We start from the raw sequence: 21,293 nt of genomic DNA, 5'->3' as shown, positions 1-21,293 counted from the left end.
GGTGTTTTGTTATGACTTCCAACAATTGTACCAAGAATAGTTTAAATCGGTCCATAACCTGATATAGCTGCCATATAAACCGATACGGGATCTTGACTTCTCCGGCCTCTTAAGGGCGCAAGTAATATCCGATTTGACTGACCTTTAACATATGTGTTGAATTTGGCATGCATCGGTTTATAGCCAAATACAGCTCCCCTATAAACCGATCTCCCTATTTTACTTCTTCAGCCCCTAAAGTGCGCAATTAATACTAGATTTGGATGAAATTTTACACAATGACGTCTACTATGGTTTCCAATATTCAATTAAATTATGGTCCGATTTTGTTCCAATAACATAGCAATTCTAAGAGGAAAGAGCTCAACAAATGCGATGGAGGGTATATAAGATTCGTCCCAGCCGAACTTAGCACGCCTTTTCTTGTTCACAGTTGAAAACACATGTTTTTCTCGATTACAGTTTTGAAATACTACAAAAATATCAATGATAATGAGGGAATGTCCTACTGAATGAAATCTGCAGGCTCTTTTTTGCTTCAAAATCATGTATCTAAAAAAGTAATCATTAAAAAAATGTCGCGCAAAGCGAACTTAGTACCAACCTTAAGTTAGAAACTACTACGAACCACTTAGTGTCATTTTTGTCAAAGTGATTTATTTTCTATTTACTGGTATACAATTTAATTTAGAGCAATACTAAAAGGCGTCTATTGTTTGCTTGAATGAACTTTAAAGATAAACGATGACGTTCTGCAAAATGAAATATGAAAGAAATGAAATGATAAGTGAACCTTTTGAAGCAGGTGGCATATCTCGACAACCAGTTCACTTTAAGTAAACATAAACAAATATAAAATAATAAAAGCCAACAAGTGAATCTTATATACGCACGCTCAAGTGCTAATATTTATAATTATCATAGCCACGAATTACGATAAGAATCAACTTGCCAATTAACTTCCTTCAAGCATTTTATTGATATACAGTAGCGTCGAACAGACTCGAAAAATTCTAAGGTGATAACTTTATTTCATTTTGATTGCGATTTGTAGAACACATTATGTGAAATATGACATTTAAGAAATCACAACACAGAAAACACTTCAAGTTCTTGCTAATTGCTGCAGTAAATAGAACATTTCTAAAACGATTAGCAAGTTTTTGCCATTGCGAATGTTTAATCATATACAAAATTAATAACAGCACAACACTACATTTGTTAAAGTAAAAACATGTAATGTTTGTCTGGGCTGAATGTAAACTCTTCACCATATATAGTATTTGCCAGTTTCTTTGTAAGGATTTGTTTTATAGGCAGAAACAAAAAAAAAAAAGGATAATACAGGGGCATAAAAAGAAATCCCTACACTGATAGGAAAAGTCTGCTGATAACAGCAAACACTGTCTGCTGACTGTAAGTAGTTAATTTCACTGCTATTACAACAGTAATTCTGGTGTTATAGGTTTGTCTTAAATGCCATCAAAATTTTGCATTGAAAATTTATTTTTTCAAAACTTGTTCTTAAAAGACATTTTGATCAAAATTTGTCACTGAACAATTCAAAGCGTGCTAAATTCGATCGGGCCGAATCTTATATATCCTCCCCCTTGGATCGTATTTGTCAAGTTCTCTTTATTTCTTTTTAGACAAACAAAGGATAGTGGATAAGAGTTGCAATGCTATTTGAACTATTGGGTTGCCTAAAAAGTAATTGCGGATTATTTAAAAGAAAGTAAATGCATTTTTAATAAAACTTAGCATGAACTTTAATCAAATATATTATTGGCATTTTGTTCGATATCCTTTTGCCATCTTCCTGGCAAATTTAGTATTCCACGCTCATAGAACTTCTGGCCTTTATCTGCAAAAAACTGAACCAAGTGCGATTTTATAGCCTCATCATTGCCGAAAGTTTTACCATTTAAGGAGTTCTGCAAAGATCGAAATAAATGGTAGTCTGATGGTGCAAGGTCAGGGCTATATGGTGGATGCATCAAAAGTTCCCAGCCAAGCTCACTCAGTTTTTGGCGAGTGACCAAAGATGTGTGCGGTCTAGCGTTGTCCTGGTGGAATATGACACCTTTACGATTGACCAATTCTGGTCGCTTCTCCTTGATGGCTGTATTCAATTTGTCCAATTGTTGACAGTAAGCATCCGAATTAATCGTTTGGTTCCTTGGAAGCAGCTCAAAATATACCACACCCTTCCAATCCCACCAAACAGACGGCATAACCTTCTTTTGGTGGATATCAGCCTTTGAAGTGGTTTGAGCTGGTTCAACATGCTTGGACCATGATCATTTTCGACTAACGTTGTTGTAAACAATCCATTTTTCATCTCCAGTTATGATTCGTTTTAAAAACGGATCGAATTCATTGCATTTAAGGTGCATATCACAAGCGTTGATTCGGTTTGTTAAATGAATTTCTTTCAATACATGTGGTACCCATATTAAAATTGACGCCAAACAAACAAATGTAAACAAAATTTCGCGCACTTTTTTTCTAAAGCAAGCTAAAAGTAACAGCTGATAACTGACAGAAGAAAGAATGCAATTACAGAGTCACAAGTCGTTGAAAAAATTTGTCAACGCCGACTATATTACTACTATATTACCGACAGTTACTTTTTGGGCAACCCAATATACCAAGTTATGAGCCGATTGGGACCGTACTTGGTATGGCTGTATGAGAACAAAGTACAATTCATTGTGCGAAATTTCGGCCAAATTGGATAAGTATTGCTTGGCTCAAGAAATAAAATCGGGAGATGGGTTTATATGGGAGCTATAGTAGGTGTTGAACTGACTGAGACTATATTTGGCACAGTAGTTGGAAGTCAAAACAAACCACTTCATGCAAAATTTCAGCCAAATCGGATAATAACTGCGGCTCAAGAAGGCAAGATCCGAAATCGGTTTATATGGGATTTATATCAGGCTATGAACCGATTAAGACCACACTTTGCACAGTTGTTGGAAGTGAAATCAAATCAGTTCATGATAAATTGCAGCAAAATCAGTTAATATTTGCGCCCTCTAGCGGCTCAAGAAGTCAAGATCCGAAATTGGTTTATATGGGAGTTATATTAGGTGTTGAAATGACTGAGACCATACTTGGCACAGTAGTTGGAAGTCAAAATAACCAACTTCATGCAAAATTTCAGCCAGATCGGTTAAAAAATAATTGCGCCCTCTAGTGGCTCAAGAAGTCAAGATCCTAGATCGGTTTGTACGGAAGCCACATCAGACAATGAACCGATTTAGGATATACATGGCACAGTTGTTGATGGTCAAGCCAAAACATTTCATGCAAAATTTCAGCCAAATCGGATAATAACTGTGGCTCAAGAAGGCAAGATCGGAAATCGGTTTACATGGGATCTATATCAGGCTATGAACCGATTAAGACCACACTTTGCACAGTTGTTGGAAGTGAAATCAAATCAGTTCATGATAAATTGCAGCAAAATCAGTTAATATTTGCGCCCTCTAGCGGCTCAAGAAGTCAAGATCCGAAATTGGTTTATATGGGAGTTATATTAGGTGTTGAAATGACTGAGACCATACTTGGCACAGTAGTTGGAAGTCAAAATAACCAACTTCATGCAAAATTTCAGCCAGATCGGTTAAAAAATAATTGCGCCCTCTAGTGGCTCAAGAAGTCAAGATCCTAGATCGGTTTGTACGGAAGCCACATCAGACAATGAACCGATTTAGGATATACATGGCACAGTTGTTGATGGTCAAGCCAAAAAATTTCATGCAAAATTTCAGCCAAATCGGATAATAACTGCGGCTCAAGAAGGCAAGATCGGAAATCGGTTTACATGGGATTTATATCAGGTTATGAACCGATTAATACCACACTCTGCACAGTTGTTGGAAGTGAAATCAAACCACTTCATGCTAAATTGCAGCAAAATCAGTTAATATTTGCGCCGTCTAGCGGCTCAAGATGTTAAGATCCGAAATTGGTTTATATGGGAAGTACAATATATCAGGTTATGAACCGATTTGAACCATGCCTGACACTTTTATTGGAAGTCCATAAAAAATACCAGGTGCAAAATTTCAGCCAAACCGGATGACATTGCGCCCTCTAAAGGCTCAAGAATTCAATATTCAGGATTATGGCAGCTACACACGGGCTCGGCAGAAAAATACTAGGTGCAAAATATCATGCGAATCGTGGAACCAATTACAGTGATTATGATTCACGTGATAATGATTCAACATTTTAAATCATTCCAATAGTTTGACGTAAATTTGTATATATGAGTATGTAATGGGTATAACCAGACATCTGCATAGAAAAAAAGTTAGCTGATATCAGCAAACATTGACGGCTGAGCTTAAACCAAATTTTTCCCTTTTTGATGAAATACGGTTGCGTTTGATATTTCGGGATTGGACAACTCTTGTGTTGCAATACCATCGTGGTATTATCGTGGTGACGACAGGAAAACGGAAAGGATTAGAAGAGGTTTCCGATCGGATACCTGAGATGACACTTGAGGTCGATGGCGAGACACTGCTGCCAGAGGCACAGGCTTGGATGGGTTTTGAAAGTTAAGAAACTTAAAGATCATGGTACTAATCGATATGGATATCTTTTTGAATAACACGATTCGTGTCTTTCAACAAGATGTTCTTATAATTTTGTGAACATAAAAACTCATATATATCAACTCGCCTTTTTATTGTTCATAAGATTTTATCAGAAATTGTATGTAAAACATTTTAGAACTAAACCCATATAAAATTGAATTGATGGCGCAGAAGTGCTCACTTGTTTTTACATAAATGTATGCACCCAAGATCTTTTTTATGACATGTTTAAAAATGTTTTTATATTCGTACCGTGGGGACTTTGATAAGAATTCTTGTGGTGTTGAACAAAACAAATAAAAACATAAGTATCATAAGTGCCTAATAAGTTAAATAATTATAATTGCTTTTGAGCGTGCATACACTATAGCAAGAAAGTATACTTACACTTTTGAAATTGTACCATATATTAAGTACTCATTTCATTAGGCATTTGTTTTTTAAAAAAACTATTTGTCCTGATTTACCTAAGGCAAAAAAAAAATCCACCTACTGCTTGTGCATCACAGCCGCACTTAGGACGACATCATCTGATGCACTGAATTTAATGCTACATCTTATGCCTCTGGAAATTGTGGCTACCCAAATTGCAGCGACCACTGCCGTGAGGTTAAGGGAGCTTTCTCATTGGTCATGTGGCGGCTACGGACACTGTGTTATCCTTGATACAATATCCGATGTTCCAGACAGTGTGGATTACTGTACAACTAATCCTGATAGAACCGATTGGAACTACGATATCCCTGGTAACAGAAGTTAAATAGACTTCTATACGAATGGTTCCAAACTAAACGACGAGGTGGGCTATGGGGTGTACTCTAAAGATCTAGAACTGGTCATATCGAAAAGGTTACCCGACCACTGCAGTGTGTATCAAACGGAGATCCTTGCAATTAAGGAAATGGTGGAATGGCTAAGATATAATGTCATTACGACGATTGGGATAAATATCTTCTCAGACAGCGAGGCAGACCCTAAAAGAGGGGACTGTGAGCATTCTAAAACTATGTGGCCTAATCTAGACTTGAAGAGGTCTACTAATTTGCTGTCATTGTCTAGAGCAGATGTCTCAGTCATTGTGTCCGACATGACAGGTCACTGTCTAATCGGAAAACATGCTGACAGACTGAAGGTTGCCAGCAACGATTTTTGCAGAAGCTGTGAGTACATCGAACAAGAAGAGACTATAGAACACCTTCTGTGTGTGTATCCCGCACTAGCAGTTAGAAGGAGTTCCACTTTAGGTTCTCATGTTTGGGAACCTGTCTGATTTAGCGGATGTGAACATTCGCAAGTTATTGGGCTCTTTAAAGCATTTGGATGGGTCAACGGTAGGAACTAGAAGGCATCTTTCTTCCTCTGTTCCTGTACACACTGCAGTGGTCGGGTAACTTCTTCGATATGACCAGTTCTAGATCTTTAGAGTACACCCCACAGCCCACCTGGTCGTTTAGTTTAGAACCATCCGCATAGAAGTCTATCTAACTTCTGTTACTAGGGATATTGTAGTTCCAATCGGTTCTATCAGGAATTGTGGTACAGTACTTTTTATCAAAAAGCGGCTTAGGTAGGGTATAATCCACACTGCCTGGAAAATCGGATATTGTATCAAGGATAACACAGTGTCCGTAGCCGCCACATGACCAATGAGATAGCTCCCTTAACCTCACGGCAGCGGTCGCTGCAATTTGGGTAGCCACAATATCCAGAGGCATAAGATGTAGCATTAAATTCAGTGCATCATATGATGTCGGCCTCAGTGCGGCTGTGATGCACAAACAAGCCATCCTTTGGATCCGGTTAAGTATTGAGCAGTAGGTGGATTTTTGAATATACTTAACTTTACTTACTTTAATTGGCTATGACAGAACATTTGTTCCGTTAGACGAACTTAGAAACGTTGAATACTTTAATTGTAGATAAAGAACACAGCTGCCGTCTTATTTTGAACAGATTTTCTCTTTCGACAGCGTACATTTTTTGCTGCTTTCACCAAAACCAGGACATCAATTTGTTTAGATTCGAGTTTTTATACCCACCATCAAAGGATGGGGGTATATTCATTTTGTCATTCCGTTTGCTACACATGGAAATATCTAAATATTTCCGACCCTATGAAGAATACATATTCGTCGTAAAAATCGAAGACGATTTAGCCATGTCCGTCCGTCTGCCTGTTGAAATCACGCTACAGTCTTTAAAAATAGATATTGAGTTGAGTAGATATTGAGTTGAAACTTTGCACAGATTCTTTTTTGCCCATAAGCAGGTTATGCTAAAACTTTGCACTTTTTGTTCTTTTTTGTCCATAAGCAGGTTAAGTTCGTAGATGGTTAAGTTCGATATCGGACTTTAACCTGATATGGCCCCCATATAGACCGATCTGCCGATTTAGGGTCTTAGGCCCATAAAAGCCACATTTATACTCCGATTTTGCTGAAATTTGGGACAGTGGGTTGTGTTAGGCCATTCGACATCTTTCTTCAATTTGGCCAAGATCGGTCCAAATTTAGATATAGCTGCCATATAGACCGATCTCTCGATTTAAGGTTTTGGGCCCATAAAAGGCGCATTTATTGTCCGATGTCGCCGAAATTTGGGACAGTGTGTTGTGTTAGGCCCTTCGACATCCTTCCCTATTGGCCGATCTGTCGATCGGTTTTGGACCCAGAAAAGGCGTATTTATTGTTCAATTTCGCCGAAATTCGGGACAGAGAGTTGTGTTAGGCTCTTCGACATTTGTTTGCAACTTGGCTCAAATCAGTCGAGATTTGGATATAGCTGTCATATAGACCGATATCTTGGATTAAGGTTTTGGGCCCATAAAAGGCGCATTTATTATCCGATTTCTCCGAAATTTGGGACAGTGAGTTGTGTTAAACCTTTCGACATCCTTCTTCAATTTGGCCCACATCGGTCCAGATTTGGATATAGCTGCCATATGGACCGATCTCTCGATTTAACGTTTTAGGCCCATTAAAGGCGCATTTATTGTCCGATGTCGCCGAAATTTTGGGACAGTGCGTTATGTCAAGCCCCTCGAAATACTTCTGCAATACGGCACAGATTGGTCCAGACTTGGATATAGCTGTCATATAGACAGATCTCTCGATTTAAGGTTTTGGGCCCATAAAAGGAGCATTTATTGTAAGATTTCGCTGACATTTGTTACAGAGAGTTGTGTTAGGCTCTTCGATATTTGTCTGCAACTTGGCCCAAAGCGGTCGAGATTGGATATGGCTGCCTTATAGACCGATATCTCGATTTAAAGTCTTGGCCCCATAAAAGGTGCATTTATAATCCGATTTCACTGTGACTTATGTTAGGCGTTTTTGGATATCGTGTCGTATATGGTTCAGATCAGTTTACTTTTAGATATAGCTAATAAAAATACCAATATTTTGTTATACACAATTGAACAATGACTTGTACTTATTAGTATTTGATCCAAATCGGAACATATTTCGATATAACTGCTATGGGGCATAAGGTATGCATATTTCATCGGATTTTGACGAAAGGTGGTTTACATATATACCCGAGGTGGTGGGTAACCAAATTTCGGCCCGGCCGAACTTAACGCCTCTTTACTTGTTTTTTAATATATTTAATATAACAACAGGAACAGGTTATTCAAGATTTTGTAAAATGTTTACTCTACTTAAAATTTTTGACTGTTTTACCATAAACTAATTGCTGTCCTATTTGTAACAAATTTTCTCTTGCTACAGCAAACATGTTTTGCTGCTTTCACTTACAAATTTCTCTGGGTGTTTGGGGTGGGACCAAAACCAGGACATCAATTTTTTCATATTCGAGTTTTTGGGTTACAATAAGGATTCAAATAAAAATTCATTTAAATTAGTCCACACATTTTTGAAAATTCACATGAGGGAGGGAGTCCGCCCACTCTAGATATCCATGGGACCAATCTACATCATCTGTGAAAATTTAAGGATATGGTTTCATATTGTACTTCATTTAAATGTTATGAAGTGTTGATTTGTTGCTGGGTGTTTAAAATTTAATTTTTTTGTTTCAATGGTTTGAAGAAATATATAAGCGTAATGTTGAACGGATGGAATGAATTTTATAAACCGGGGGAGACCAAAATGATCAAAAACCAAATATCCAAAAATCAAATACCAAAAATCGTTAAGTTTTGTTTCTTAGTGTATGAATTAAAGCAAAGAAGACAAGCATATAATAAACCTACAATAAATCACTTCTTTCTGCATGGCAAGTACTTTGTTAAATGCAAATTATGACACGCGCTCAGAATATTGAATTTAATTAACACATGCTTTTAATACATTTCATCGGGTTAAAACTAATAAGGGAATCGGGATGCATATCGGACGCGTACGCACAGACTACGAGAGCACTTGCGTTGTATGTAATCAAAAAAGAAATCAATCAATAAATGTTTAAAAGGCCAAAAATAAATTCTTTGAATCCCTTCTGACACTTTAATGGAAAAGCAAGAAATTTATTTAGGTCGCATTTATATTCTCCCCCAGAAATTCTTTTCATTATTCAAATCGTACGTGATCATAATGGGGTGTGTCTGCCATTTAATCAGAAAATGTAAATTGTAATAAACGATAAAAAGGACTCGTGTATTGACAGGGAGTGGGAGCTCTTACTGTTTGCTTACATATGCTTAAGGAGGAAATTTAAAAAAACAAAAACACTGACATCAACCTACATAGAATTAGAAAAAAAATTCAATATAGGATTTTTAATATATGCTTGATAACATTGTCGTTTTTATAATTAAACTAGCTGGATCGGGCCCGCTCTGCTGCGTCTTCTTTTACTTTATATAGAACAAAATTTTCCTTGGAATATTTATTTTCGACAATTAAAGAGCTTTTAGTGAAATACCATGCTACGAAAATAGTATATCGCCCGACAAACAGTTTAACAATATAAGTGCCTTTATCTAAATCCCATATGATCTTTATTGGTCTACGAATTTAAGTTTGGATGTAAGTTGTACTCCCTTCTTAAAATTCTTTATTTCAGCCCGATATTTTCATGATGTCTGACACTTGGCCCTGAAAAAATATCAACATCGTGCTCTTCTCTCGAATACCATTTATTTAAACCCCATATTGCCATTGATTTTGAGGGGAGTTTACAGGATGAGGCGTCCCCCAAACATATGGTCCCAAATTGGTTATCAAATTTGTTTTCTAATCTCAAATACCTTTCATTTGAGCCACATATTGACATGGTCGAAAATTTTTTACCCTTTGGCGGGTGTTTTGGGGAAGGGGTAATGCCCTAAATACATGGTCCTACATTTGGATATCAAATTCGCATTCTACTCCCAAATACCTTAATTTAAGCCCCATATTGCGATGGTCAGTAAAAAAAAACTGTTTGTGGGGTATTTTGGGAAAGGGGTAGACCCACAAAAATTGGTGCCGAAAGTGGGTATTAATTCTTGCTCTGCCCCCCCTATACCTTTCATTTAAGCCCCAAATTGATATGGTCGGTAAATATGCCCATAGTCAGCAAAGGTGACCAGTTTGGGGGGTGTTTTGGAGGATGGGGCTGCCACTCAGTGACTTTAAATATATATCAGATTCGTGTTCTACTTTAAAATACCTCTTATTTGAGCCTCATATTGCAATGGTAAGGAAATACTTCCTATTTGGATGGTGTTATGGGGGTGGAGTGGTCCCATAGACACTTTTTCCTGAATATTGATATCAGATTCGTGCATTACTCCCAAAGACCTTTTATTTGAGACTCATATTGCTATGGTCGTAAATTTGTCCTCTATGGGGGATGTTTTTAGGGGAGGGTGGCCTTCCCAATCTCTTGGTCCCACATTGGGGTGGTCCCCCAAGTACTTAGTCCGCCAATTGGATATCAGATACATTTTCTAATCTTAAATGCCTTTCATTTGAGTCCCATATTGTCCTGATTGGTGTATATATATATATATATATATATATATATATATATATATATATATATATATATATATTTGGTAGGTTTTGGGGGTGGGGCGACCCCCCTAGATACCCCATCCGAAATTTGGATACCAAATTTTTGTTTGTGGGTTACTATAAGAGAGCACATAAAATTTCGCCTAAATCGCACCACCAATCTCCGAGATCTGGCGTTTCTGAAAATTAGGGTAAGGGGGAGGGTCCGCTCCCCCTTCGGATATCAAAAAATGAAGTACCCTATTTTCACCACGGGATCATTATGCACCATAAGTGAAAATTTCAAGAAAATCTGTTTAGCCGTTTCTGAGTCTATAAGGAACACACAAACAAACCTACAAACAAACACAAATTGATTTATATATATAAAATTTTATCATGATTTTCGTAACTTTCAGAAGTCAGCGCAGTTTTTGAGTAACAGTGTATTTTTGAGTAACTTAATTAAACTTTTCAAAACATGCATTGAATTTTCACAAAACAAAATATATTCTGCTCACGGTGCCAATAATATGGGTATCATGGAACGAAATCTGTAGGTTGTATAGTTAACTTCGTCAAAATTAAGTTAATGGTTTGACAAAATATAATCTGGAGGTTAGGATAATCGTTGGAGACTAGTAACTACATGTCCAAATAGAAGATGCATTTTAATATTACGGTATCTCAGTAAGAGTAAGGGTATACTAATTTCGTCATTCTGTTTTATAACTTCTCAAAATATTAGTCCAAGACCCCATAAGGTATATATATATTCTTGATCGTCATGATATTTTAAGTCACCACGTCCGTTCGTCTGTCTGTCGAAATCACGCTAACTTTCGAAGGAGTAAAGTTAGCCGCTTGAAATTTTACACAAATACTTTTTATTATTACAACCGACCGGTTGGGATTATAAACGGGGTCAAAACGTGACTTCTTCAGCCGCTAGAGGGCGCAATTCCCATGCGATTTGACTGACATTTTGCGTGACGTGTTTCGTTGATATAGCTGCCATATATTGGGTTGCCTAAAAAATAATTGCGGATTTTTTAAAAGAAAGTAAATGCATTCTTAATAAAACTTAGAATGAACTTTAATCAAATATATAATTGCCATTTTGTTCGATAACCTTTTGCCATCTTCCTGGCAAATTTAGTATTCCACGCTCATAGAACTTCTGGCCTTTATCTGCAAAAAACTGAACCAAATGCGATTTTATAGCCTCATCATTGCCGAAAGTTTTACCATTTAAGGAGTTCTGCAAAGATCGAAATAAATGGTAGTCTGATGGTGCAAGGTCAGGGCTATATGGTGGATGCATCAAAAGTTCCCAGCCAAGCTCACTCAGTTTTTGGCGAGTGACCAAAGATGTGTGCGGTCTAGCGTTGTCCTGGTGGAATATGACACCTTTACGATTGACCAATTCTGGTCGCTTCTCCTTGATGACTGTATTCAATTTGTCCAATTGTTGACAGTAAACATTGGAATTAATCGTTTGGTTCCTTGGAAGCAGCTCAAAATATACCACACCCTTCCAATCCCACCAAACAGACGGCATAACCTTCTTTTGGTGGATATCAGTCTTTGAAGTGGTTTGAGCTGGTTCACCATGCTTGGACCATGATCATTTTCGACTAGCGTTGTTGTAAACAATCCATTTTTCATCTCCAGTTATGATTCGTTTTAAAAACGGATCGAATTCATTGCATTTAAGGTGCACATCACAAGCGTTGATTCAGTTTGTTAAATGAATTTCTTTCAATAAAATTGACGCCAAACAAACAAATGTAAACAAAATTTCGCGCACTTTTTTTCTAACGCAAGCTAAAAGTAATAGCTGATAACTGACAGAAGAAAGAATGCAATTACAGAGTCACAAGCCGTTGAAAAAATTTGTCAACGCCGACTATATTACTACTATATTACCGACAATTACTTTTTGGGCAACGAACTTGAATCTTGACTTCTTGAGCCACTTGAGGGCTCAATTCTTTTCCCATTTGGGTGAAATGTTTGTACAACGGCTTCTCCCATTACCTCCAACATACGTGTCGAATATGGTCTGAATCGGTCTATAGCCTGATACAGCTCCCCTATAAACCGATCTCCCTGTGTTACTTCTTGAGCCCCTAAAGAGCGCTATTCTTATTCAATTTGGCTGAAATTTTCTACAATGACTGTGGTCTCCAACATTCAATTCAATTAGCATAGCAGTTTTTTCTTTTACCCGTTGTTTGTCTAAAAAGAGATACAGGAAAAGAAATCGAAAAATTGATCGATCCATGGTGAAGGGTATATAAGATTCGGCCCGGCCGCACTTAGCACGCCCTAAGTGGCAGTTCATGTAAGTTAACGACCCAAAGCACTCTTCCAGAATAGCGGAACTCTAATTCTTAGAGTTTTCTGTACCGAGTTTGAAAGGCCTGCCGTAATCAAAGGACCTAAACCTTATTGAAAACCTCTGGCGCATAAAAAACAAAGATTTGAAAGACTCTCCTCTTAGATTTAAAGTTGCAAATCTAATAGAATTCATAATTAATAACGTTTTGATAAGTGTCACCATAACTTTTGCCAAGTAAATTTACAACAAAAAAAAAACATCTTAACGAGTATGCGTGGATTTAAGTCCACCTTTGAAAGCCCAACATGTCTACGAATATTCAGGTACAGCCTTATACAGAAGTAATCATGTTTTCTTGCTCTTCTAGTGCAATATGTTGTCCCTATTATTTTTTCCACCACTGTATATATAAATATTTGTGGTTGGTGTGTTGCGATCTCTGGCTTTCCTTATCCATTGCAAAAATTTTTGATCATTGAGCTCGTCTCGAAAGAGAAACAAACGAAAAATTTTGCCTAAACGGGCAAAAAAACTTTAAAATAAAAATCCGGCAGAGTCCGGCTGGGATTTGTACCTAGGCACACGGAGCAGCAGCGAGAGCCGTCCCGTTGTCTAGCGTTCGAAGCCATCAATACAACTTACAAAAAAAAAAAATTCACACAAATGACAAGTGTATGCCATGGAAGCTATGCAATTGTATAGAAAAAAGTCTACCACTACAACGAAAATACATGCATTGGAAAAGAGTGTGAAAGGGGTAGACTTGTGTTAGTGTCGTTCTTACATCGTATACACGTTTTCGCGGTATATTTGATGTAACACACCTAATATGATCGATGCGTTATTCTAACCAAATGACGAAACGAGTGGTTGGTGTGTGTTGTGATTTCTGGCTTTCTTTGACATTGCAAAAATCTCCTATCATTGAGATCGTCTCAAAAGAGAAACAAACAACAAATTGTAAAATAAAACGATCTTTGACTTAACAGGCAAAACAACCTGAAAATAAAAATTTGTCAGAGCCCTGCTGGGATTCTTACCTGGGCATTCGGAATAGCAGCGAGAGCCGTTGCCGTTGTCTAGCGTTCGAAGCCACCAATACAACTTTAAAACAAGTAAAAAGGCGATAAGTTCGGTCGGGCTGAACCACCTCGGGTATATCACATTTCCAGTGAAAAATGCATACCTTATGCCCCATAGCAGCTATATCGAAATATGTTCCAATTTGGACCAAATACTAATAAGTACAAGTCATTTTTCAATTGTGTATAACAAACGGAGGCCACCGTAGCGCAGACGTTAGCATGTCCACCTATGGCGCTAAACGCCTGGGTTCGAATCATGGCGAGACCATCAGAAAAATTTTTCAGCGGTGGTTTTCCCCTCCTAATGCTGGCAACATTTGTGAGGTACTATGCCATGTAAAACTTCTCTCCAAAGAGGTGTCGCACTGCGGCACGCCGTTCGGACTCGGCTATAAAAGGGAGGCCCCTTATCATTGAGCTTAAACTTGAATCGGACTGCAATTATTGATATGTGAGAAGTTTGCCCCAGTTCCTTTGTGGAATGTTCATGGGCAAAATTTGCAATTTGCATAACAAAATATTGGTCTTTTTAGTAGCTATATTAAAAAATAAACCAATCTGAACTATACGACACGGATGTCGAAAAGCCTAACATAAGTCACTGTGTCAAATTTCAGTGAAATCGGTTTAAAAATGCGCCTTTTATGGGGACAAGACTTCAAATCGAGATATCGGTCTATATGACAGCTATATCCAAATCTGGACCGAGTGGGCCAAATTGAAGAAGGATATCGAAGAGCCTAACACAACTCTCTGCCCCAAATTATGGAGAAATCGGATTATAAATGCGCCTTTTATGGGCCCAAAACCTTGAATCGAGATATCGGTCTATACGACAGCTATGTCCAAATATCGACCGATTTGAGCCAAGTTGCAGACGCATGTCGAAGAGCCTAACACAACTCTCTGTCCCAAATTTCGGCAACATTGGACAATAAATGCGCCTTTTATGGAGCCAAACCTTAAATAAACAGATCGGTCCATATGGCAGCTATATGCAAATCTGGACCGATCTGAGCCAAATTTTGTCGAAATCGGACAATAAATGCGCCTTTTATGGGCGCAAGACCTTAAATCGATAGATCGGTCTATATGGCAGCTATATCCAAATCTGGACCGATCTGAGCCAAATTGAAGAAGGATATCGAAGAGCCTAACACAACTCACTGTCCCAAATTTTAGGAAATCGGATAATAAGAGTGGTTTTTATGGGCCTAAGACCCTAAATCCGCGATATGGGGGCTATATCAGGATATAGATTGATATAGCCCATTTTCGAACTTAACCTGTTTATGGACAAGAAAAGAATCTGTGCAGAGTTTCAGCTCAATATCTCTCTTTTTAAAGACTGTAGCGTAATTTCAACAGACAAACTGACGGACATGGCTAGATCGTCTTAGGTTTTTACGCTAATGAAGAATATATATACTTTATAGGGTCCGAAATTGATATTTCGATGTGTTGCAATCGGAATGACGAAATGAATATACCATCCTCCATCCTTCCGTGATGGGTATAAAAAAGTTCAAAAACGACATGTATATGCAATGGAAGCTAAGTAGTCGTATAGAGAAAAAGTCTATCACTACAAAGAAATACATGCAGTGGAAAAGGACAGATAGCGTGAAAGGTGTCAGATTTGTGTTAGTGGCGTGCTTACATCGTGGACATGTTTTCGCAGTATATACGTTATAAGTAAGACCTTCCAATGAACGGCCCTTGAAGACTCCACACCTAATATGGCCGATGAGTTATTCTAATCATATGACGAAACGAGTCCCATAGTGGTTGGTGTGTGTTGTGATCTCTGGCTTTCCTTTTCCATTGCAAAAATCTCCGATCATTGAGCACATCTTGAAAGAGAATCAAACAATATATAAATATGTCCTTTTCTTACACTTGGTGATCAAAGCAATGCGCAAAGAGGTATATATCATCCGTGTAGTCAATGTCTCCAAGGAAGTCATTTATACGCCAGCGAAAGAATCTAGTAAAATTAAAAATACAGCTTGCTTCACCCCTTTATTGATCCAGAAAAGACGGCTGTTGATTCCATTGAAACGGACAGGATCTTTTGCATTCCTATGCAAATTTGCTTAAGGAACAGGGGCAACCTTCTCACATATCAAGTGCTGTCTGATTCAATTTTAAGCCACTGATAGCTGAATCCGAACGGCGGCCCGCACAGCGACACCTCTTCGCCGCAGAAACAGTGTGGCGCCAATAACTCGCCTTGTCATATCGAGCATCATAGGCACTCAGTATTTGTGCAAGAGTCGGTGTCGCCCGGCCTCTCACTGAGACTCTCCGCTCTATGCCACTGATTGTCCGCGTCTACCGTTGCAGCTACACCGTATGGAGCATTCCACTATCCGCAACCTTGGACGAGCCCGGTAACTCTCAGCTGAGCTTCTCGTGACTGCAATGAACACCACACTGACGGTCCTCACTGTTCCAGCCTGTGTGGTGCTCACAGCTATCCCGTGGCTGGGTATAGGTATAATAAAAGGTGTAGGTATAGACTTGTTTATAATGGAAATAACGGAGATGTCTCTTCTCAGTTCGGTTCCTCAGAGGGACTTCCTAATAGGAATAAACGTGGTGGATAAGGGACAGCGAATGAGGTTGGGTTTTCAGGCATTAACGTTTTAACTGATGCATCGAAGGTGGAGAATGGAACAGAGTGTGGTATCTATTGCAACGAACTCGATGTCAATATCTGCTTATGGATGGAGAATGATTGTAGCAGCTTTCAAGCAGGGTGTGTGTGGTACTTGTGTTATCGGCAGATCAGAATTTAATTTTTTTAGCGACAGTCTAACGTTGAAGTCTTTAAACAGAACGTGCGTGATATCTTACGTCCTGGACCTTTGTTGGGAGTTAGAGATGGGTCTACAGGAATACCATACTTTGACCCTATGCTGGGTGCCGGGGCATAAGGGCAAAAAGGGGAATAAAAATAACTATTTACTTGCTAGTTCTCTAGTGAATACCCTCTTGTGTCGGTTATGAATGTGAAACCTCCTCAAAGAGCGCTACAAAGAAACTTGGTTAAGTCGCTGGAATGCAAGCGAAGGCTGTGAGCAAACGAAGCAGATATGGGACTAACGTTTGAAGTAGGACATAGACGCTCTATTGTTTATATAGGAGATGTATTTAAATTCAGTCATTGGGATCATAACTGGATACATGTCTCGCATAGGCATTAAAAATGATAATATTTGCCGTTGGTGTCCGGTCCAACGCTACAAAGGAAAGTTTAAATTACCTATGTCAATGCCCTGCACTATCCCAAAGTAGAAGTAGGATACTTTGTTATCTTTTCTTGCAGACACTAGATGAACCCAGAGGCTATAATCCAAGCGAAGGCTGTGAGCAAACGAAGCAGATATGGGACTAACGTTTGAAGTAGAACATAGACGCTCTATTGTTTATATAGGAGATGTATTTAAATTCAGTCATTGGGATCATAACTGGATACATGTCTCGCATAGGCATTAAAAATGATAAAATTTGCCGTTGGTATCCGGTCCAACGCTACAAAGGAAAGTTTAAATTACCTATGTCAATGCCCTGCACTATCCCAAAGTAGAAGTAGGATACTTTGTTATCTTTTCTTGCAGACACTAAATGAACCCAGAGGCTATAATCCACTCAAACATAGGGCCTTCATCGAAGCGGCAAGGGGTACGCGAAAGTGCATTAAAATCAGTCTTACAGGCGGGTCTTTTATGATGGCCTTTGCGAATACTAAGACATATAACTTGGCGTCATTCTCTGCCAAACTTTCCTAACCTACACCCTATCCTCATGTTGTGGGTATGTTAAAACCATAATCCATTTCAAAAATCTGGCTGATGACGGTCTGGGCAGGTTAGAAATCGCGATCCGTGTTGCCAGTGAAATGCTTTAACAACATCACACATTTGCCTAACTTTTTGAAAGTTATTTGCTATGCTATTCCTTGAACAGACGCAATTAACTCAGTGGTCTATTGCCTTATAACTAATTTATACAATATACGAAGCAAACTTACCGGATTTGTGTTCCTTTAGTGCTCTGTAGAGATCTGTTTCTTCCAAAACTTTTTTGCGTCCTTTGAAAAATGTTGGCATAACAAAGCTGCACAATAAAAGAAAGAAGGGAAGTGTACATTTTATGGATTATTTTATGTATACAACAAAAATACAATACAAACAATCATTGATAATTAAGAAATTTCTATTGAATGCTAATCGCTTTATTGTATGCTGAAATGTAAATATGTTTTGAATTGCACACTTATTTACTTTCCGTTAGCAATTATTTATTTATGTAAAATACTCACATGAGCGAACAAAAATCCGGACCAATGAGTTTATAACGTGAACAAAAAAAAAACCAAAACCTATACAAAATCATTATTCTTATCTTGTTTGATGCGTAAGGTTAGGTAAGGAAAGGTTAGGGAAGCAGCTTGCAATATATAGCACCCATTGTAATATCACACAGCAAGAGAAGGAATATATTGGGTTGCCCAAAAAGTAATTGCGGATTTTTTAAAAGAAAGTAAATGCATTTTTAATAAAACTAAGAATAAACTTTAAACAAATAACCTTTTTTACACTTTTTTTCTAAAGCAAGCAAAAAGGACCAGCTGATAACTGACAGATGCAATTACAGAGTCACAAGCTGTGAAAAAATTTGTCAACGCCGACTATATGAAAAATCCGCAATTACTTTTTGGGCAACCCAATATTTAAGATATTAAGTTCCTACATAGATATAGAAATTGAACTTAGCACATAGACTGGTTGGTGGCTCTTATGAATATAGATAAATGAGAATTATCTAAGACAATCCCCCAAGCAGAATTCTGCTCTCAATGGCATGCAGTTTGCGTTGTTTGCTTTATCATATCCACCGCCATAGGATGGGGGTACACTTAACTAATCATTCATTTTGTAACACCTCGAAATATTGATCTAGGACCCCAAAAAGTATATATAGCAGCTTGAAATTTTGCACTGATACTTAATATTGATGTAGGTCATTGGGGATTGCAAATGTGCCATATCGGTTCAGATTTCGATATAGCTCCTATATAAACCGATCTCCTGATTTGACTTCTTGAGCCCCTGGAAGCCGCAATTTTGGTCCGATTTGGCTAAAATTTTCCACGTATTGTTTTGTTACGACTTTCAACAAGTACGGTCCAAATAGGTCAAGAACCTGATATAGCTCCCGTATATACCGATCTCCTAATTTGATTTCTTGAGCCTCTGGAAGCCGCATTTTTTGTACGATTTGGCTGAAATTTTGCATTTAAAGTTTCGTTATGACTTCCAACAACTCCGCCAGGTACGGTTCAAATCGGTCTATACCCGGATATAGCTCCCATATAAACCGATCTCCCGATTTGATTTCTTAAGCCCCTGGAAGCCGCAATTTTTGTCCAATTTGGCTGAAATTTTGTACATAGAGTTCTGTTATGACTCGGTCTATAACCAGATATAGCTCCGATATTTTCTCAGAATCCATGGTGGTGGGTTCTTAAGATTCGCCCCGGCCGAACTAAGCATGCTTTTATTTGTTTAAATATGCATTATTTCCTTTCCCGTGAAAGAAACTATGACGTAATGCACGTATATAGGGTTTCGGCAGTCGTAGCTTCCAATATGTGTATCTCTCTTACTTATATTTCTTTTCTTTTTGTTGCAAATTTTAATTTTTTTTATTTGCGACAGAGCTCCTTGCTTCGTAGAAGAGTTTTATACTTTTTCTACCAAATTTTCTAGGAATGATCTTAAACTTTAGAGAGTTGGTTGGATGGAAGGCCCAACTCGATTTTGGTAGATTCTAAGCGTAATCGTAATTTTTTTTTTCAGTTTCAGTAATAACGAGTAAAAGCGTGCTAAGCTTGGCCGGGCCGAATCTCGGGAACCCACCACCATAGATTCTGCTAAAATGTGAGAGCAATATCTGGTTATAGACCGATTTGGACCATACATGGCTCATGGTCATAACATTAAATTTCAGCCAAATCGGATAAAAATTGAGGTTTATATGGGAGCTATATGAGGCTCTTGACCGATTCAGACCGTACTTGACACAATTGTTGGAAGTCATAACAGAACACTTTGTGCAAAATTTCACCAAATCGGATAAAAATTGAGTCTTCCAGGATCTCAAGAAGTCAGAACGGAAGATCGGTTTATATGGGAGCTATATCAGGTTCTTGAACGATCCAAACCGTACTTGGCAGTCATAACAGAACAATATGTGCAAAATTTAATCAAATCGGCCAACAATTGCGGCTTCCAGGGGCTCAAGAAGTCAAATCGGGTGATCGTTTTATATGGTAGCTATATCCAAATCTGAACCGATATGACCAATTTGCAATTCCCAATGACCTACATTAATATAAAGTATGAGAGCAACATTTCAAGCGCCAAGCTTTACGCGTTCGACCTCTATCGGACGGACGGACATGGCTAGTTCGACCCAGAATGTTGTGACGACCAAGAATATATATATAATATTTCGAGGTGTTACTAACGGAATGACTAGATTAGTATACCCCCATCCTATGGTGGTGGGTATAAAAATGTACTAGGAGCATCTACCTAATTGAAGAAGACGAAATAACAATTATGGCAGAAAAAGTAGTGCATGTAGAAAAAAAACTATTGGTGGAATAGCGAAATAGCAGCACTGCGAAAAGAATGTCTCAAGGCGAGGATGCCATATAAAAGATTCAGAAATAGACTACAAAACGCGACCAATACCATCACACAAGAAATGAATTGCAGAAAGCAACTTCCAGAAGCAAATCAGATGTTTCAAGTATATATGAAAAGAAGCTAACTCAAACCCCTGGGGTAAAGCACACGCGGTGTAATGTCTAAGCTGAAAGGGAGGATATCGCCGCAAATAACATGCTCCCACCTCATAGACATGATTAAAAAACCTTTTTATACCTTACACTGAGTACATCTTTTGAAAATTCCACACCTCCAGCGATTCAAAAAAAGCCCATGGGTTTGCATTGGATTATTTTGTTGTGTATGTACACAATCATGTGTCATAGTGTGGGTGTGTGTTTTCCAATCACTGCTTTAACGGCTAATAACTTACAAATGAGAATCTAAAGGGAAGCTCCTTCTGATTGCTAGTGCAGGATATGCACACAGTGCATGTTCAGCATACATCATTACTTGTAAAATTAATTTTATTCGCAGGTTTTCCAATCAGACAGTGTCATGGCGGACTCGAAGATTAAGACTTCTATTATAGCTAACACCGTTCCCTCAATTTGGATTCCAAAGCA

General features: G+C 38.2%; 1 protein-coding gene across 2 annotated transcripts in view; it reads right to left on the bottom strand.

Annotated features, from left to right (window-relative positions):
- Positions 1 to 21,293, bottom strand: part of LOC106081309 (probable multidrug resistance-associated protein lethal(2)03659) — an 88,926-nt gene that overhangs the window by 32,852 nt on the left and 34,781 nt on the right. For both annotated transcript variants that reach the window (XM_013243191.2, XM_013243201.2), the window contains exon 3: positions 18,021 to 18,106. In XM_013243191.2, coding sequence (XP_013098645.2) covers positions 18,021 to 18,106 — 86 coding nt within the window. The remainder of the gene's footprint in view (positions 1 to 18,020; positions 18,107 to 21,293) is intronic.

The sequence above is a fragment of the Stomoxys calcitrans genome, chromosome 2, assembly GCF_963082655.1.
Source record: "Stomoxys calcitrans chromosome 2, idStoCalc2.1, whole genome shotgun sequence".
Classification (NCBI taxonomy): Eukaryota; Metazoa; Arthropoda; class Insecta; order Diptera; family Muscidae; genus Stomoxys; species Stomoxys calcitrans.
Note: the sequence above shows the minus strand (reverse complement) of the source record. Positions and strands in the feature narration are given on the sequence as shown.